This window comes from Scyliorhinus torazame, chromosome 7 (assembly GCF_047496885.1).
Source record: "Scyliorhinus torazame isolate Kashiwa2021f chromosome 7, sScyTor2.1, whole genome shotgun sequence".
NCBI lineage: Eukaryota > Metazoa > Chordata > Chondrichthyes > Carcharhiniformes > Scyliorhinidae > Scyliorhinus > Scyliorhinus torazame.
Genome location: NC_092713.1, coordinates 108,760,723 through 108,774,856, shown reverse-complemented (window position 1 = coordinate 108,774,856; position 14,134 = coordinate 108,760,723). Strand labels below are relative to the sequence as shown.

The window sequence follows — 14,134 nt, the reverse complement described above, 5'->3', positions numbered from 1 at the left end:
TTTCCATCATTAACGTAAACGTCACCGAATTGTGGTCACTGTCCACAAAGTGCTCACCTACCTCCAAATCTAACACCTGGCCTGGTTCATTACCCAAAACCAAATCCAAAGTGGCCTCGCCTGTTGCTGGCCTGCCAACATATTGTGTCAGGAAACCCTCCTGCACACATTGTACAAAAACCGACCCATCTAATGTACTCGAACTATATTTTTTCCAGTCAATATTTGGAAAGTTAAAGTCTCCCATAATAACTACCCTGTTACTTTCGCTCTTATCCAGAATCATCTTCGCCATCCTTTCCTCTACATCCCTAGAACTATTTGGAGGCCTATAGAAAACTCCCAACAGGGTGACCTCTCCTTTCCTGTTTCTAACCTCAGCCCATACTACCTCGGAAGAAGAGTCCCCATCTAGCATCCTCTCCGCCACCGTAATACTGTTCTTGACTAGCAGCGCCACACCTCCCCCTCTTTTGCCTCCTTCTCTGAGCTTACTAAAACACCTAAACCCCGGAACCTGCAACATCCATTTCTGTCCCTGCTCTATCCATGTCTCCGAAATGGCCACAACATCGAAGTCCCAGGTACCAAGCCATGCCGCCAGTTCCCCTACCTTATTTTGTATACTCCTGGCATTGAAGTAGACACACTTCAAACCACCTACCTGAACACTGGCCCCCTCCTGCGAAGTCAAATCTGTGCTCCTGACCTCTATACTCTCAATCTCCTGTACCCTAAAACTACAATCCAGGTTCCCATGCCCCTGCTGCATTAGTTTAAACCCCCCCAAAGAGCACTAACAAATCTCCCCCCCAGGATATTTGTGCCCCTCAGGTTCAGATGTAGACCATCCTGTCTGTAGAGGTCCCACCTTCCCCAGAAAGAGCCCCAGTTATCCAGAAATCTGAATCCCTCCCGCCTGCACCATCCCTGTAGCCACGTGTTTAATTGCTCTCTCTCCCTATTCCTCATCTCATTATCACGTGGCACGGGCAACAACCCAGAGATAACTCTGTTTGTTCTCATTCTGAGCTTCCATCCTAGCTCCCTGAAAGCCTGCCTGACATCCTTGTCCCCTTTCCTACCTATGGTCGTTAGTGCCAATGTGGACCATGACTTGGGGCTGCTTCCCCTCCCCTTAAGGACCCGGAAAACACGATCCGAGACATCACGTACCCTTGCACCTGAGAGGCAACATACCAAGCGTGAGTCTCTCTCGCTCCCACAAAATCTCCTATCTGTGCCCCTGACTATCGAGTCCCCAATTACTAATGCTCTGCTCCTCTCCCCCCTTCCCTTCTGAGCAACAGGGACAGACTCCGTGCCAGAGGCCCGTACCCCATGGCTTACCCCTGGTAAGTCGTCGTCCCCACAAGTATCCAAAGCGGTATACTTGTTACTCAGGGGAACGACCGCAGGGGATCCCTGCACTGACTGCTTCTTCCCAGTCCCTCTTAGTTACCCATCTATCTCCAATCTTTGGTGTAACTAATTCCATGAAGCTGCTATCTATTACCCCCCTCTGCCTCCCGAATGATCCGAAGTTCATCCAACTCCAGCTCCAGCTTCCTAACTCGGTCTTGGAGGAGCTGGAGATGGCTTAAAAATAAGGGGTCTCCAATTTAAGATGGAGATGAGAGGGTGGTGAGTCTGTGGAACTCTCTTCCCCATGAAGCAGTGGAGGCAGGATCACTGAATATTTTTAAGGTTGAATTAGATGGACTCCCTTGTCAATCAAGAATCTAAGGCTCGGGGATGGCAAACAAAATTTAGTTGAGGCCATAATCAGATCAGCCATGATTTTTCGAATGGCGGAGCAAGCTTGAGAGTCGAATGGCCTACTCCTGCTCCTAATTCAAATCATGTTCGTAAGATTGAAAGATACTAAATGTGCTTGTATGTAACATTTAAAATGATGGCCAATTTTCCAAGTTCCGCTTTTAATGGTTTCTCAGTGGCCACGTATCAACATTTTTGATAGATTTGCACCATTATTTCCTTTTTATGAATTTGCTCATAGCCTATCCAGTTGGAAACAACACACTGTGAAATATAATTCTGTACAGAAAACCATAAGCAAGTTTTATTTGTACTTAATTGTATAACAAATATTTGTGTCATTTGTTTCAATGTACACTAAAAATAAATAAGCCACAATCTAAATGGGAAAAGCACTGAGATACCATTCTTTTAGATGCATACAGAAACTTCATAGATCATTCTGCCACATACAAAGCTTCATTTTGAGAGTAACCCTCAGTTCAAAATTGCCTGAATCTGATCTTACCATGACTAATTGTGTTTCATAAAACAAATTATTATATTGTTAATGTCAATTCACTGTTAAATACCCAAACTGCTTACAGTAGAACATATTGGCTACATGGAGGGATATTCAGAAATTATTTCAATAGGTTCAGATGTTGCCATGAATCGCAATGTCAAATCTTGAGCAGGTTACAACAGTCAGGTGCAATCACTCCTATATATTAATCATTATTTTGAATACCACTTTTGTGCTTATAGGACATTTTTATTCTACTTTGGGTCGTATTTTTTAGACAGCAAACGTTGTAATAGAAATAAATACAGAAGTATTGGAAATTCATGGCACGTGAGACAACAGCTACAAAAGATTGGTTATGGCATCTTGCCTTTTCTTCAAAGGTGCTGACTGATCTGTGTATTTTCAACATACTTGGCCTTCATTTCGTTTTTCCAGCATTTGCAGTTTTGTTTTACCACGATGGGTGGGCGGTCAACAATCACGCTCTATGTAATTGGTGACTTTTAAATTTTCCAAATAGGAATGACTACACCTAATGTATGCTACTTTCAATTAATAATTCAGTTAATTACAGGAAGATAGCATTTAACCTTGGATTAATTTTGATTTGGACTTTTGGATTAACAAGATCCCCACACAAAAACAATGGGGTGAATTTCTGTGCGGTTCTCGCATTAATCCTTTGTAACTTCAGCAGAAACCCCAAGAAAACACAAATTATATTTACTCAATGTTTCCAGGAGTTCCATGGCTCTTCCCCTCAAGTTACAGCAGACGAGCAGAAGCGCATCTGCAAGTATTCACTCCCAATATAAATCCTTGCATGAGTATTGGCCATAGCTGTGTGAAATGTGCACGCTTTGCATGAAGTTTACATTGCTAACTAAATGTCTTATTCATTCTGTTGCTCCCTGCTTCTCCCCTCACCCATGCCTGCAGCTGCTGTTTAGGAAGATAACACTGCCACATGCTTTGAGGAGGAATTTTTGGTCTGAGTTCCATCCAGAACATCATTTCAGGTAGGTTAGGGAGGGCAAGTATGAACAGAGCACAAGGGGAAGAAGGGAAGCACAAAGGGGACAAGATCCAGGGAAGACAAAAATACAGGTTGCAGAAGAATTGGCACAATTGTGGAACGATCCTGTAAAAATTGAGACAGTTGGAAGGAAGGGCTATATAGTCCTATAGTGTGCAGTGTCTCCGTGCCATCTAACTACTATAACTCCATATTCAGTTTGCTCATATTTCCACAATTAAACCCAACTCAATTTGCCACAACTTCCCATACGAATGACAGAATTTTGGAGAAGACTGCAGCTTATGTATGAGATCTGGGCTTCATGAGACTGGACTACTTTACACTGTTATTTGGTTGTTGCAAGGTTTTGCCTGTGTTTTTTTTAAATGGCCAGTTTTTGCAAGTTTGAGGGTGGACATGGAAGTGTACAACAGATGGGGCCGAGAAACCTATCCTGCCCCCCGCCCCCCGGCAAAGTTACCTCCATGGCCTCCCCGTACCTTCAGCCTCGCACCGATTTTTACCTATCACCTCCACCCTACTCATCGAACTCCTGCTAGTTGCTTGAATCCTTTCTCTCTCCAATTTTGCTTTATACCTTGCAAGAAGCTAAAATCTGATCACAGTACAGGTTCATCCTGCTCTCCGGGGTGAATTTGACGGTTGACACGTAAACCGGTGGCAGAACATTCGCTTCTTCCAACTCCTCGGACTCTGCCGGCCTGCGCTTCATCTCCCGCTGGGCCGCTCTCACCGGCCGAGGGGAGGAAGTCAGGGGTCGAACTGAGCTGCTTTCGCCAGCGCTCTTGTCATCCAGCTCAACTTCCGCTGAATGACTCATTTGCACCTCGCAGGCGATATCCTTCTCGGAAGAACACGACGCCATGACCGCGCTCGCCCGTTGTCTCTCAGCCCGGTCCAGACAACCAACCGCCCACAAGAGCGCGCGGGGCAGCCCGCCTGAACCAGGGGCCGTGAGGTTGAGGAGCCCAAGGGGGTGGCGGAGCGGGGGCAGGCGCGCGAGGGAAGGAGCGCGCGCGAGAGCACGTTCTCTAACAGGCAAAACGACAAAAAAACCATTTGACGTCCAACGACATAAAGACCACGCGACAATGGGCACGCGCCGGAGCGCAAGCGCAAAGTTCCTGTTGCGGGCGGCGGCCCGAAAACGCGCACGGCTCTGCTTTTAAATTGGCGTGAGCGGTGGAAAGCGGGTTTGTAAGGGGCTTTGCTGCGCGTTAGGATGACCGCCAGTCGTTGACTGCATCTCATTTTTTTTTTGTATTTTGGTGCCTTTAGTTTTGGGCTGAAGCAACAACAGCTCGTCGCACAAATATTCAGTTGCAGAGTGTTGGGCTTCCTTGACTACCCCCCCCCCCCCCCCCCCCAACATGTGCTCTTCTCTGGCGGGTCCGTTTTACTATCCTCACACACGGCAAGACAGCATAAACCTGCAAGGGTTGTTGATTTCGGTGTGCGGATGTTTAGTGCTGTGTGGCTCAAAATAATGACATTTCTGAACAAAGCTGGAATTGGGTATTTTGGAGATGTGGCCATCTTTCCAATCCCTTGATGGGAGGAATGGGCACATTAGGGAAAATTGGTCGATCTTAAAGCCATCCGAATTTGTTCGCCATACTCTTCCCCAACTACTTTTCCGTCATCGGGCGTGATGTTTGATTCTCCTGGCTCGGGCATGCAGGCAGCACGCAAATAGTGCTCTGTTCACAACCGTGATCATGGCCTGCTGCTGCCCAAGCACTGAAGCTGCTGCCCCCATGCTCAACAAGTGATAAGCAATGGTAAAGTCGCCATATGCCCAGTTGGCCATACCCCTTTGAGGGGGCGAGCTGATTGGTGGTGATTTAACCTGAGAATCACCAGGTTATGGGGTGGCATAGTGGCATTGTCACTGGACTAGTAAACCGGAGACCCAGAGTAATGCTCTGCAGATGCTGAAATTTTAATTTAATAAAAACCTGCAATTTAAAACAAAAAGTCAAATGATGACCATTGTCGGAAAAACACATCTGTTTCACTAATGTCCTTTAGGGAAGGAGATATACCGTCCTTACCCGGTGATGGACCATCAATAATAGACGAAGCGAGTTATAGAACTAAATTGTGGCTTTAATACACTGAGATGTGTGCCTGCTGCTGATCCCTCACTGGGGGCAGGGCCACAGATCAGCCAACTATATACAAAGCCTGAGGGGTGGAGCCACAGGCGGAGCCAACAGAAACAACAACAGCTTGCTCAAATTACGACCCCTCAGACGAGGCCCACAATGAGAAATGGGTTTTAAAGAGATTGTCTCAAGCCGGGGAACAGTCCGTTCAGGGAAAATCAGCTTACGGTAAAGCAGAGGAAGAGCAGGCAGATGCTAACATGCATCCAGTTAGGACACACCAGAACCCCGCATGATTTACGATATCCTACTTTCTGATGGAACCTGCACGATTTTGTTGTGTTACGTTAAATGTTTGTTACTGTAAATGTTGAATGTTGTTGGTCCACTTAAAGTTTTCATGGCCCCACGCCACCACTCTTTTAACGTCCACTGGCAGTTAAAGGAACAAGTTTGTCCGCAGACAACCGATCATAGCTACTCTCCTGTTTCAAAGGTAGCCACAAAAGGCAACCCCCACGACGATCACATTCTTACCGTTCTTGTCCGGTCACTCAGGCAGTAGAGTAACGGCTCTGGTCCCCGCCCTGCATGAGGACCCCCATCTGGTCAGCTTTGCTCGGGTAGAGCACATACGGCACTGGTCACCGTCCTACCCGGGGATTCCACCCATTCTTGCCCCGCTGCAGCCCATACGCACCCCATTTGGAACTTTTAGTTCAAAACTCTTCTGTTTGATTTACGGCGACCCTTAGAACATAGAACATAGAAAATACAGCACAGAACAGGCCCTTCGGCCCACGATGTTGTGCCGAACCTTTGTTCTAGATTAATCATAGATTATCATTGAATTTACAGAGCAGAAGGAGGCCATTCGGCCCCCTGAGTCTGCACCGGCTCTTGGAAAGAGCACCCCACCCAAACTCAACACCTCCACCCAACACCAAGGGCAATTTTGGACACGAAGGGCAATTTATCATGGCCAATCCACCTACCCTGCACATCTTTGGACTGTGGGAGGAAACCGGAGCACCGGAGGAAACCCACGCAGACACGGGGAGAGTGTGCAGACTCCACACAGACAGTGACCCAGCGGGGAATCGAACCTGGGACCCTGGAGCTGTGAAGCAATTGTGCTATCCACAATGCTACCGTGCTGCCCTTAAGAACAAATAAATCTACACTATATCATTTTACCGTAATCCATGTACCTATCCAATAGCTGCTTGAAGGTCCCTAATGTTTCCGACTCAACTACTTCCACAGGCAGTGCATTCCATGCCCCCACTACTCTCTGGGTAAAGAACATACCTCTGATATCCCTCCTGTATCTTCCACCTTTCACCTTAAATTTATGTCCCCTTGTAATGGTTTGTTCCACCCGGGGAAAAAGTCTCTGACTGTCTACTCTATCTATTCCCCTGATCATCTTATAAACCTCTATCAAGTCGCCCCTCATCCTTCTCCGTTCTAATGAGAAAAGGCCTAGCACCCTCAACCTTTCCTCGTAAGACCTACTCAGGTTGCTTTCCATACGCTATTTACATCCTCAAACATTGGGATGGTACATTCACCGCATTGCCCACACAGGCTGCGAAACTGCTCGCACTGTGTCAGTATTTCCTTCTCGGATGTCTTGTCCCAAATATTTGGTTTAAAAAAAAATGAGGGAGTCACAGATGGTGACCGATTATAATGGGTAATTGGCAATAAAAGGACAGAAAAAAGACATATGAGATCTTAAACAAGATAATAACAGGTGCTTGTGTCCACAGAAATCCAGAACCACAGAAGCCTCAGGAAGACTACGGAAGAAAGAAAAGTACATGAAGGCAAACATCATGGTCTACATTTGGATCTTCGCGGGATTACTCCAGTTGCGCGCGGTCGCGACCCCCCTGACCCCTACCCCACAGGCAGTGAATGTTTCCCATCCCTGCCATACATTACACCCAGAGACAGTAACTGATACACCAACCTGGTGTGACAAGTTCATTACTTGGTATTCCCTGTCCTACGTTGTAGAAGCACTATTAGTAATTGCAATACTCTGCAGTGTCGTTCAGACACTAAGACTTAGGAAATGGCAGAGGAAAGCCTCCCGCACTTCGGTAAACACATTCGGATCCCCTATTTTCGGACTTCAACAAACCCCCGCCACTCTCTTTAAGTGAATTAAAGTGCATCGACCGTTTTTTTGTTTACTTGTTCTAATAAAAATGTAAAGCTCTGTGCTTGACTGCCAAGCCACAGAAACATGTGTTGCTGCTACTGTACAGTTTAAAATGGTGTACATGCTTTTCATTGATTAAGGATAGCTTAGATAAGAATAGTTAGAGGTTCCCGTGTTTTTATTTTGTAATGCATGTCTGAATGTCATAGGGCCCTGTAGAACTTTATGATGATGTGTGTACATAAAGCAATTTCGGTAAAAGTTCCAATTCATAGGACAGAGTAGCGTAGAGCCTGTCCTTGCTTATGGGTGCCCGACTCAGGAGAACAAATAAGATGCAGTAATATGATCCTTCACGCTTCGCGTTGAGGATCACAAGGAGCGAATGTAGCCATCAGGGATGGCCACTACCAGAATACAAAATGGACACTCACAAAGAATGTAGGGAACTGTGGACAATGTTAGGAAAACAAGCAGGCAGAGAGCCTGTATGCATATTGGAGAAACAGCTCCCAGACGGAATTGAAACTGTAGGTCAATTAGCATATTGATGGCCCATCTCTGGGAACAAAGGAAAGACACTCAAGCAACAGATACTGTTTCAGACATCCCAACGCCAGTTCCCCAACCGAAAGCACAAACAAAGCAAGGCCAACGGCCACCAAAGTCACGCCCAGCCATCAGGGCACCCACCCCTTTATTAGTCAAGATCAATACCAGTGATCGAGAAGCGGCCCAATTAATTGGGGCCAAGTTTAAGGCCCGCGTAAAAGTGCGCAAAGCCCCTCCAGATATAAGAAGGAACCCCCACGAGAGACTCGCTCTCTTGGATTTAGCTCTCAAAGCGGAGAGACCCATCCACCAGCTGCACCAGAAGCAAGTAAGTCCAAGGTCAACGCTCGCTACCAGACGGACGACCTTAGCTGTTCTCCTGTACCGCTTCGAACCCAACAACCTCAGATCCGAACAACGGCCATTGTTCCTCTGACTGAGTGGGCACCCAAAGCTAAGTATAGGCATTAGCATTAGAGACAGTTTAGTTTGTAGTACTTTGTGCATGAGTAGACCTTACTGTGTGTAAATAAATAGTATTGACTTTGAACTAACTAACTGGTGTATTGGCTCTTTGATCAGTATTCGGGTTTGAACCTTGTGGCGGTATCGAGAGATACCTAGCGACTCTAAAGCAAACAAAATTAGGATTAAGGAAGGCGACCATATTGACCGCGTATTCATAACCAGAGAAACAGAGCAACAGCGGCCCCAGTAGCCCAGCAAACGTTTTATAAAATTCCACTGGGAATCCATCAGGTCCCAAGGCCTTGCCGGATTGTATCGCCCTCAATCCGTCTATCACCTCCCCGAGCCCAATTGGACCCCCAGGACTTCCACCAGCTCCTCACCTACCTTCGGGAACTCTAGCCTCTCCAGGAATTGATTCATACCTTCCTCCCCCACCGGGGGCTCCGACTCATATAATCAACTATAAAATTCACGGAACACGTTGTTAATCGCCCCCGGGTCCATCACTACCTTCCCCCTCATCCTTTATTTTCCCTATTTCTCCCACCACCTCCTGCTTCCTCAGCTGATGTGGCAGCATCCTGCTAGCCTTCTCCCCATATTCATATATTGCCCCTTTTACTCTCCTCAGCTGTCTCTCCGCCTTACCTGTGGAAAGGAGCCCAAATTCCATTTGGAGTCTCTGACGCTCCTTTAGGAACTCCTCATTCGGAGACTCCGTATATCTCCTGTCCACCTGTAAGATTTCTCCTACCAACCTGTCCAGCTCCGCCCGTTCAGTCTTCTTCCTATGGGGCCGACTCGAAATACATTTCCCTCTAATAACTGCCTTCAATGCCTCCCACATCACCTCAGCCGCGGTCTTTTCCGTGTTGTTGTTCTTTATATACCCCCGAATGGCCTCCCTCACTCGCTCACGGATCTCGTCATCCGCTAACAGCCCTGCATCTGATCTCCACTGAGGGCGCTGGGACTTTTCTGTGCTTACCCATAGGTCTATCCAATGTGGCGCATGGTCTGACACCACAATTGCTAAGTACTCGGTGTCCTCCACCCCCGCCAACAGAGTTTCATCCAGTACAAAGAAATCTATCCTGGAGTATGCCTTCTGCACATGGGAATAGAATGAATATTCCTTGCTCTGTGGCCTCTCGAATCTCCACGGATCAACCCCTTCCATGCGCTCCATGAACCCCCGCAGTTCTTTCACAATTGCTGATATCTTCCCTGACCTAGAACTCGACCGGTCCATTCTCGGATCTAGGACCATGTTGAAGTCACCCACTATAACCAACCGGTGCGAGTCAAGGTCAGGGATCTTCCCCAGCACCTTCCTGACAAACGCGACATCATCCCAGTTTGGGGCATATATATTTCCCAACACCACTGCCATTCCCTCCAGTTTCCTGCTCACCATAATAAATCTGCCTCCCGGGACTGCCTCTATCTTCCCTACCTCAAATGCCACCCTTTCGTTAATCAGGATGGCCACACCCCTTGTTTTAAAGTCCAGCCCTGAATGGAATACCTGTCCGACCCATCCCTTCTTCAGTCTAACTTGGTCTCCATGCTTCAAGTGTGTCTCCTATAGCATGGCTACGTCCGCTTTTAGCTGTCTAAAGTGTGCGATTAAATGGGCCATTTTGACCGGCCCATTCAGTCCACGAACATTCTACATAACCAGTCTGGCTGGGGTGGCTCCTGCCCCCCTCCCCTGTCGATCAGTCATGACCTTTCCTCAGCCATCCCTTAGACCATGTCCCGCACCTCTCCTGGCCCGCCCCTCGGCAGCCACCGCCACCTGGTCTCCATCTCCAACCTCCTAAAAGTCCCCTAGTCGTCAGCAGTCCCCTCCTTCCCCCCACTACTCCGTCTCTCTTCAGCTCTCCCCCCACTTTGCTCCCGTGAACCAGCTCTCCCAGCTAGCCTAGCAGCTCCCGCCCCTGGCGCCTAGTATCCAACCACCTGCTGGATCATCATTCCTCCCCATAAGTTCTCAAAACAATAGCAACAAACACAGAAAGCAAACAAACAATCCCCCAAGGTCCGGGAGCAGAGGCTGACCCCTCCTTCCTCCTCCCTTTACAACATCTTATCAGTCCCATCACCTTCAAACAGAGCTGACAACAATAGAAGAAACATCATCAAGCAGGTTAAGAAAAAAAAAAGTTTGCATGCAAAACTCAAACATCTTTTCTTTTTTCTTTCTCCCCTAATACACTGCAACTTAAAAAATCTCTTTTACCGTACCTTCGTACATACAGCAGCGGATCAAAATCAAACCAATCCGAGATATCCTTCTTTTCCCGATCCGCGCAATTTCAGTTACAGTGAAAGGCTGAGATTTTTTAAATATAAAGCAACACAAAACTTTTAACTCATCCCATTACCATCTAGATTTTAAAGTCATTATGCCTCTACCAGATTATTGTCCTTCATGAAGGCCGCCACTTCTTCCGGCGAGCCAAAATATAGTTCCGGTTCTCGTCGGTCACCCAAAGACGGGCCTGGTAGAGCAGTACGAATTTTATGTCCTTCGCATACAGGGCCGCCTTAACCTTATTAAAACTCGCTTTCCTCTTTGTGAGTTTTGCTCCCAAGTCCTGATACATCTGGATCTCAGAATCTTCCCACATGAACCGTTTTGTCTGCTTGGCCCACCTCATAATGCATTCCTTGTTCAGGAACCGATGCAGCCTCACCACCATCGCCCTCAGGGGTTCACGCCCCTTGGGCTTACGCATTAGCACGCTGTTAGCCCGGTCCACCTCTAACGGCCTGTCGAACGAATCATCCTCAAGCATCTTCTCCATCATCTTCCCCACATATGCACCGGCATCCGATCCCTCCTTTCCCTCTGGCAAACCGACGATCTGGCTGCAAGAACGATTCTCCAGGTCCTCCACCTGCTCCAACAGCCATTTCTGCCGATCCTGTAGGATATTAATTCCATTGCGATCGCAGTGGACTGCTCCTCTTGTTCCATCGCCAGCTCCTGCAACTTTTGGATCGTCTGTCCCTGAGTCGTCACTTTCTCCTCCACCCGGTCGACCACCTCCTTAATCGAGGCCACGTAGGGTCAGGCCCTCCGCACACTCCTTACAATGCCGGGCGAACTTCTCATCCAAGTATTTAACCTACTGATCCATCGTCCATTGAGCTGGTGTGGTCGAACTTTGCTTCTCTGCCATTGCATCCACCAAACTCTGAACTTCACTTCCAACCAACTTTTGATTTCTTCTTTTACGATTGTTTCTTGGGCGCAGCTCCATAAAATAGGGGTTGTCCTCGTCTCCTCTCACTTTTATCCACTTATGTTGCAAAATTCCCACAGAAATCCAGCTTAAAAGCCGTTAAAAGACCACTAAGAGCGGGAGCTGTTAAATGTGCGACCGTTCACTCCACGGTCGCCACCGGAAGCCCGCCTTGGACACTTTCACTCATGGTATCGACGTTGTGCACCAGGCTCTCCACTGCGGTCTGGCAGGGTTGGCCTCGGTGCCACTCATTACTGGCACCATCTCCTGCGCCCGCAGCCTGTGGGACTCCTCCAATTGGCCATGGATCTGCTGGAGTGAGACTGACATATCACTCTGAACATCCCAGCCGCCCCTTAACGTCTCCATCAGCTCCAGGAAACTCTGTGCCGGGACGCGGCATCAGGCTGGGGCCCAGCTGAATCCTGGGGTCCAGCAGCCCTCCGACCGCTGTCTCGCCTGGGGGTTCCTGCCTCCACCAGATTTACATCAGCAGCTGTGTGGTTCTCACCAGATTGTGCCCCAGAAGCCTGTCCACTGGCATGTCCCATCGAGGCATGCTAGTGGAGGGTGAGGATGACAGCTGTGCCACGACCACGGTGGCATCCTCGGAGCTCTCCTCTAAGGTGTTCTCCTCAGAGGCTGGAGAGGGGGCCGCCTGAGATAGGCCTGCGCCATCAGCTGGAGGACCTGCGGGAGAATGGACATGTGGTCAGTGGGAGGGATAGGTCAGTCAGTAAGGCAATCACTACTCATGTTTGACAGGTCCTCTGGTGGTCCCTCACCTCTGCGGCGTCCGCCAGCCTCTGCATGGGTGACCGCCCTCGGCCACACCGGACACCTCCAGGGCCCGCTCCTCGGACGTGAGGATTTTCAAGACCGGCACCCCACCTCCAGTCTGGGCCCTCTCCCGCCAATTATGGGAGAGCCTTTCCTGAGGGGACACAGAGAGGGCATCGTTAGCCACACGCGTGGTTCACAGTTGTGGGGGAGGGGTGTGAAGGGAAGGTTGTGATGGAGGGAGTGCTGAAGGGGATGGAGGGAGGGTTGGAGGTTGCCTGGGGGAATGCTCCCTTGGGGGGTGGGACATTGGTGTCTACTCACTCTGGCTTCCCGGTTTAGGTTGTTATTTATTTTTTATAATCTTTATTGTCACAAGTAGGCTTACATTAACACTGTAATGAAGTTACTGTGAAAATCCCCTGGTCGCCCCATTCCGGCGCCTGTTCGGGAACACTGAGGGAGAATTCAGAATGTCCAATTCACCTAACAAGCACGTCTTTCGGGACTTGTGGGAGGAAATCGAAGCACCCGGAAGAAACCCATGCAGACACGGGGAGAACGTGCATATCCGGCACAGACAATGGTCCAATCCGGGAATCGAACCTGGGACTCTGGCGCTGTGAAGCAACTGTGCTACCCACTGTGCTACCATGCTGCCCAGAATGGCCTTCGTCCTACACTGGAGGCCAGTCCTGGTCACACTGCCCGAGCTGACTGCTGCCGCCACCTCGTCCCAGGCAGACTGGCTGCCTTGTGGCTCACTCTCCGGGACCCTCGGGGCAACAGGACATCCCTTCTGGTCTCCACCGCCTCCATCAGCCTCCCCAAGTCAGCATCCCCGAATCTTGGGGCTGGTCTCTTCGGCGCCATTGTTGTGAGCTGGCTGGCCTAAGTGCTGCTCGAACTTGTTAGCGGGGGACTGGTGAGCGCGGTCCCGATGAATCAGCTGGTGAGCTGCCATTCGGGGCGGGAAGCCCGTGAGGCCTCGTTAAGTGGGCCAATTAACGTTGAATAGTGTTGGCGGGCCAAGTGCTGGGAAAAGCGTGGCAATTCCCACTCGCTACAGCACTTGGAAATTTTTCCAGAAGATCATGTCCATTTTGTCTGCACCATCCCTCTGAAAGAGCACCCTACCTAGGCCCACACCCCCACCCTAAACCCGTAACCGTGTAACCCCACCTAATCTTTTGGACACTCCGAGGCAAATTAACATTGTCAATCCACCTACCTGCGCATCTTTCAACTGGAAGGAAACCAAAGCAGCTGGAGGAAACACATGCAGAACGGGGAGAATGTATAAACTCCACAAGGTCAGCTGAGGCTGAAATTGAACCCGAGTTCCTGGCGCTGTGAGGCAACAGTGTTAACCGCTGTTCCACCGTGCCTCCCCAATATCTGTGTCAAACTGAGCAGAGCTTGGAGAGGGCTGTGCCAACTGATGTAGACTCTCCATTGATGTTTCTG

General features: G+C 48.9%; 1 protein-coding gene across 1 annotated transcript in view; it reads right to left on the bottom strand.

The window, feature by feature from the left end:
- LOC140426443 (testicular spindle-associated protein SHCBP1L-like) overlaps nt 1-4,276 on the bottom strand; it is a 294,116-nt gene extending 289,840 nt beyond the window's left edge. Inside the window, exon 1 of the mRNA XM_072511238.1 lies at nt 3,904-4,276. Within this exon, the coding sequence (XP_072367339.1) occupies nt 3,904-4,191 (288 nt within the window). The 5' untranslated portion in view covers nt 4,192-4,276. The remainder of the gene's footprint in view (nt 1-3,903) is intronic.
- Between the last annotated feature and the right edge of the window lie 9,858 nt (nt 4,277-14,134).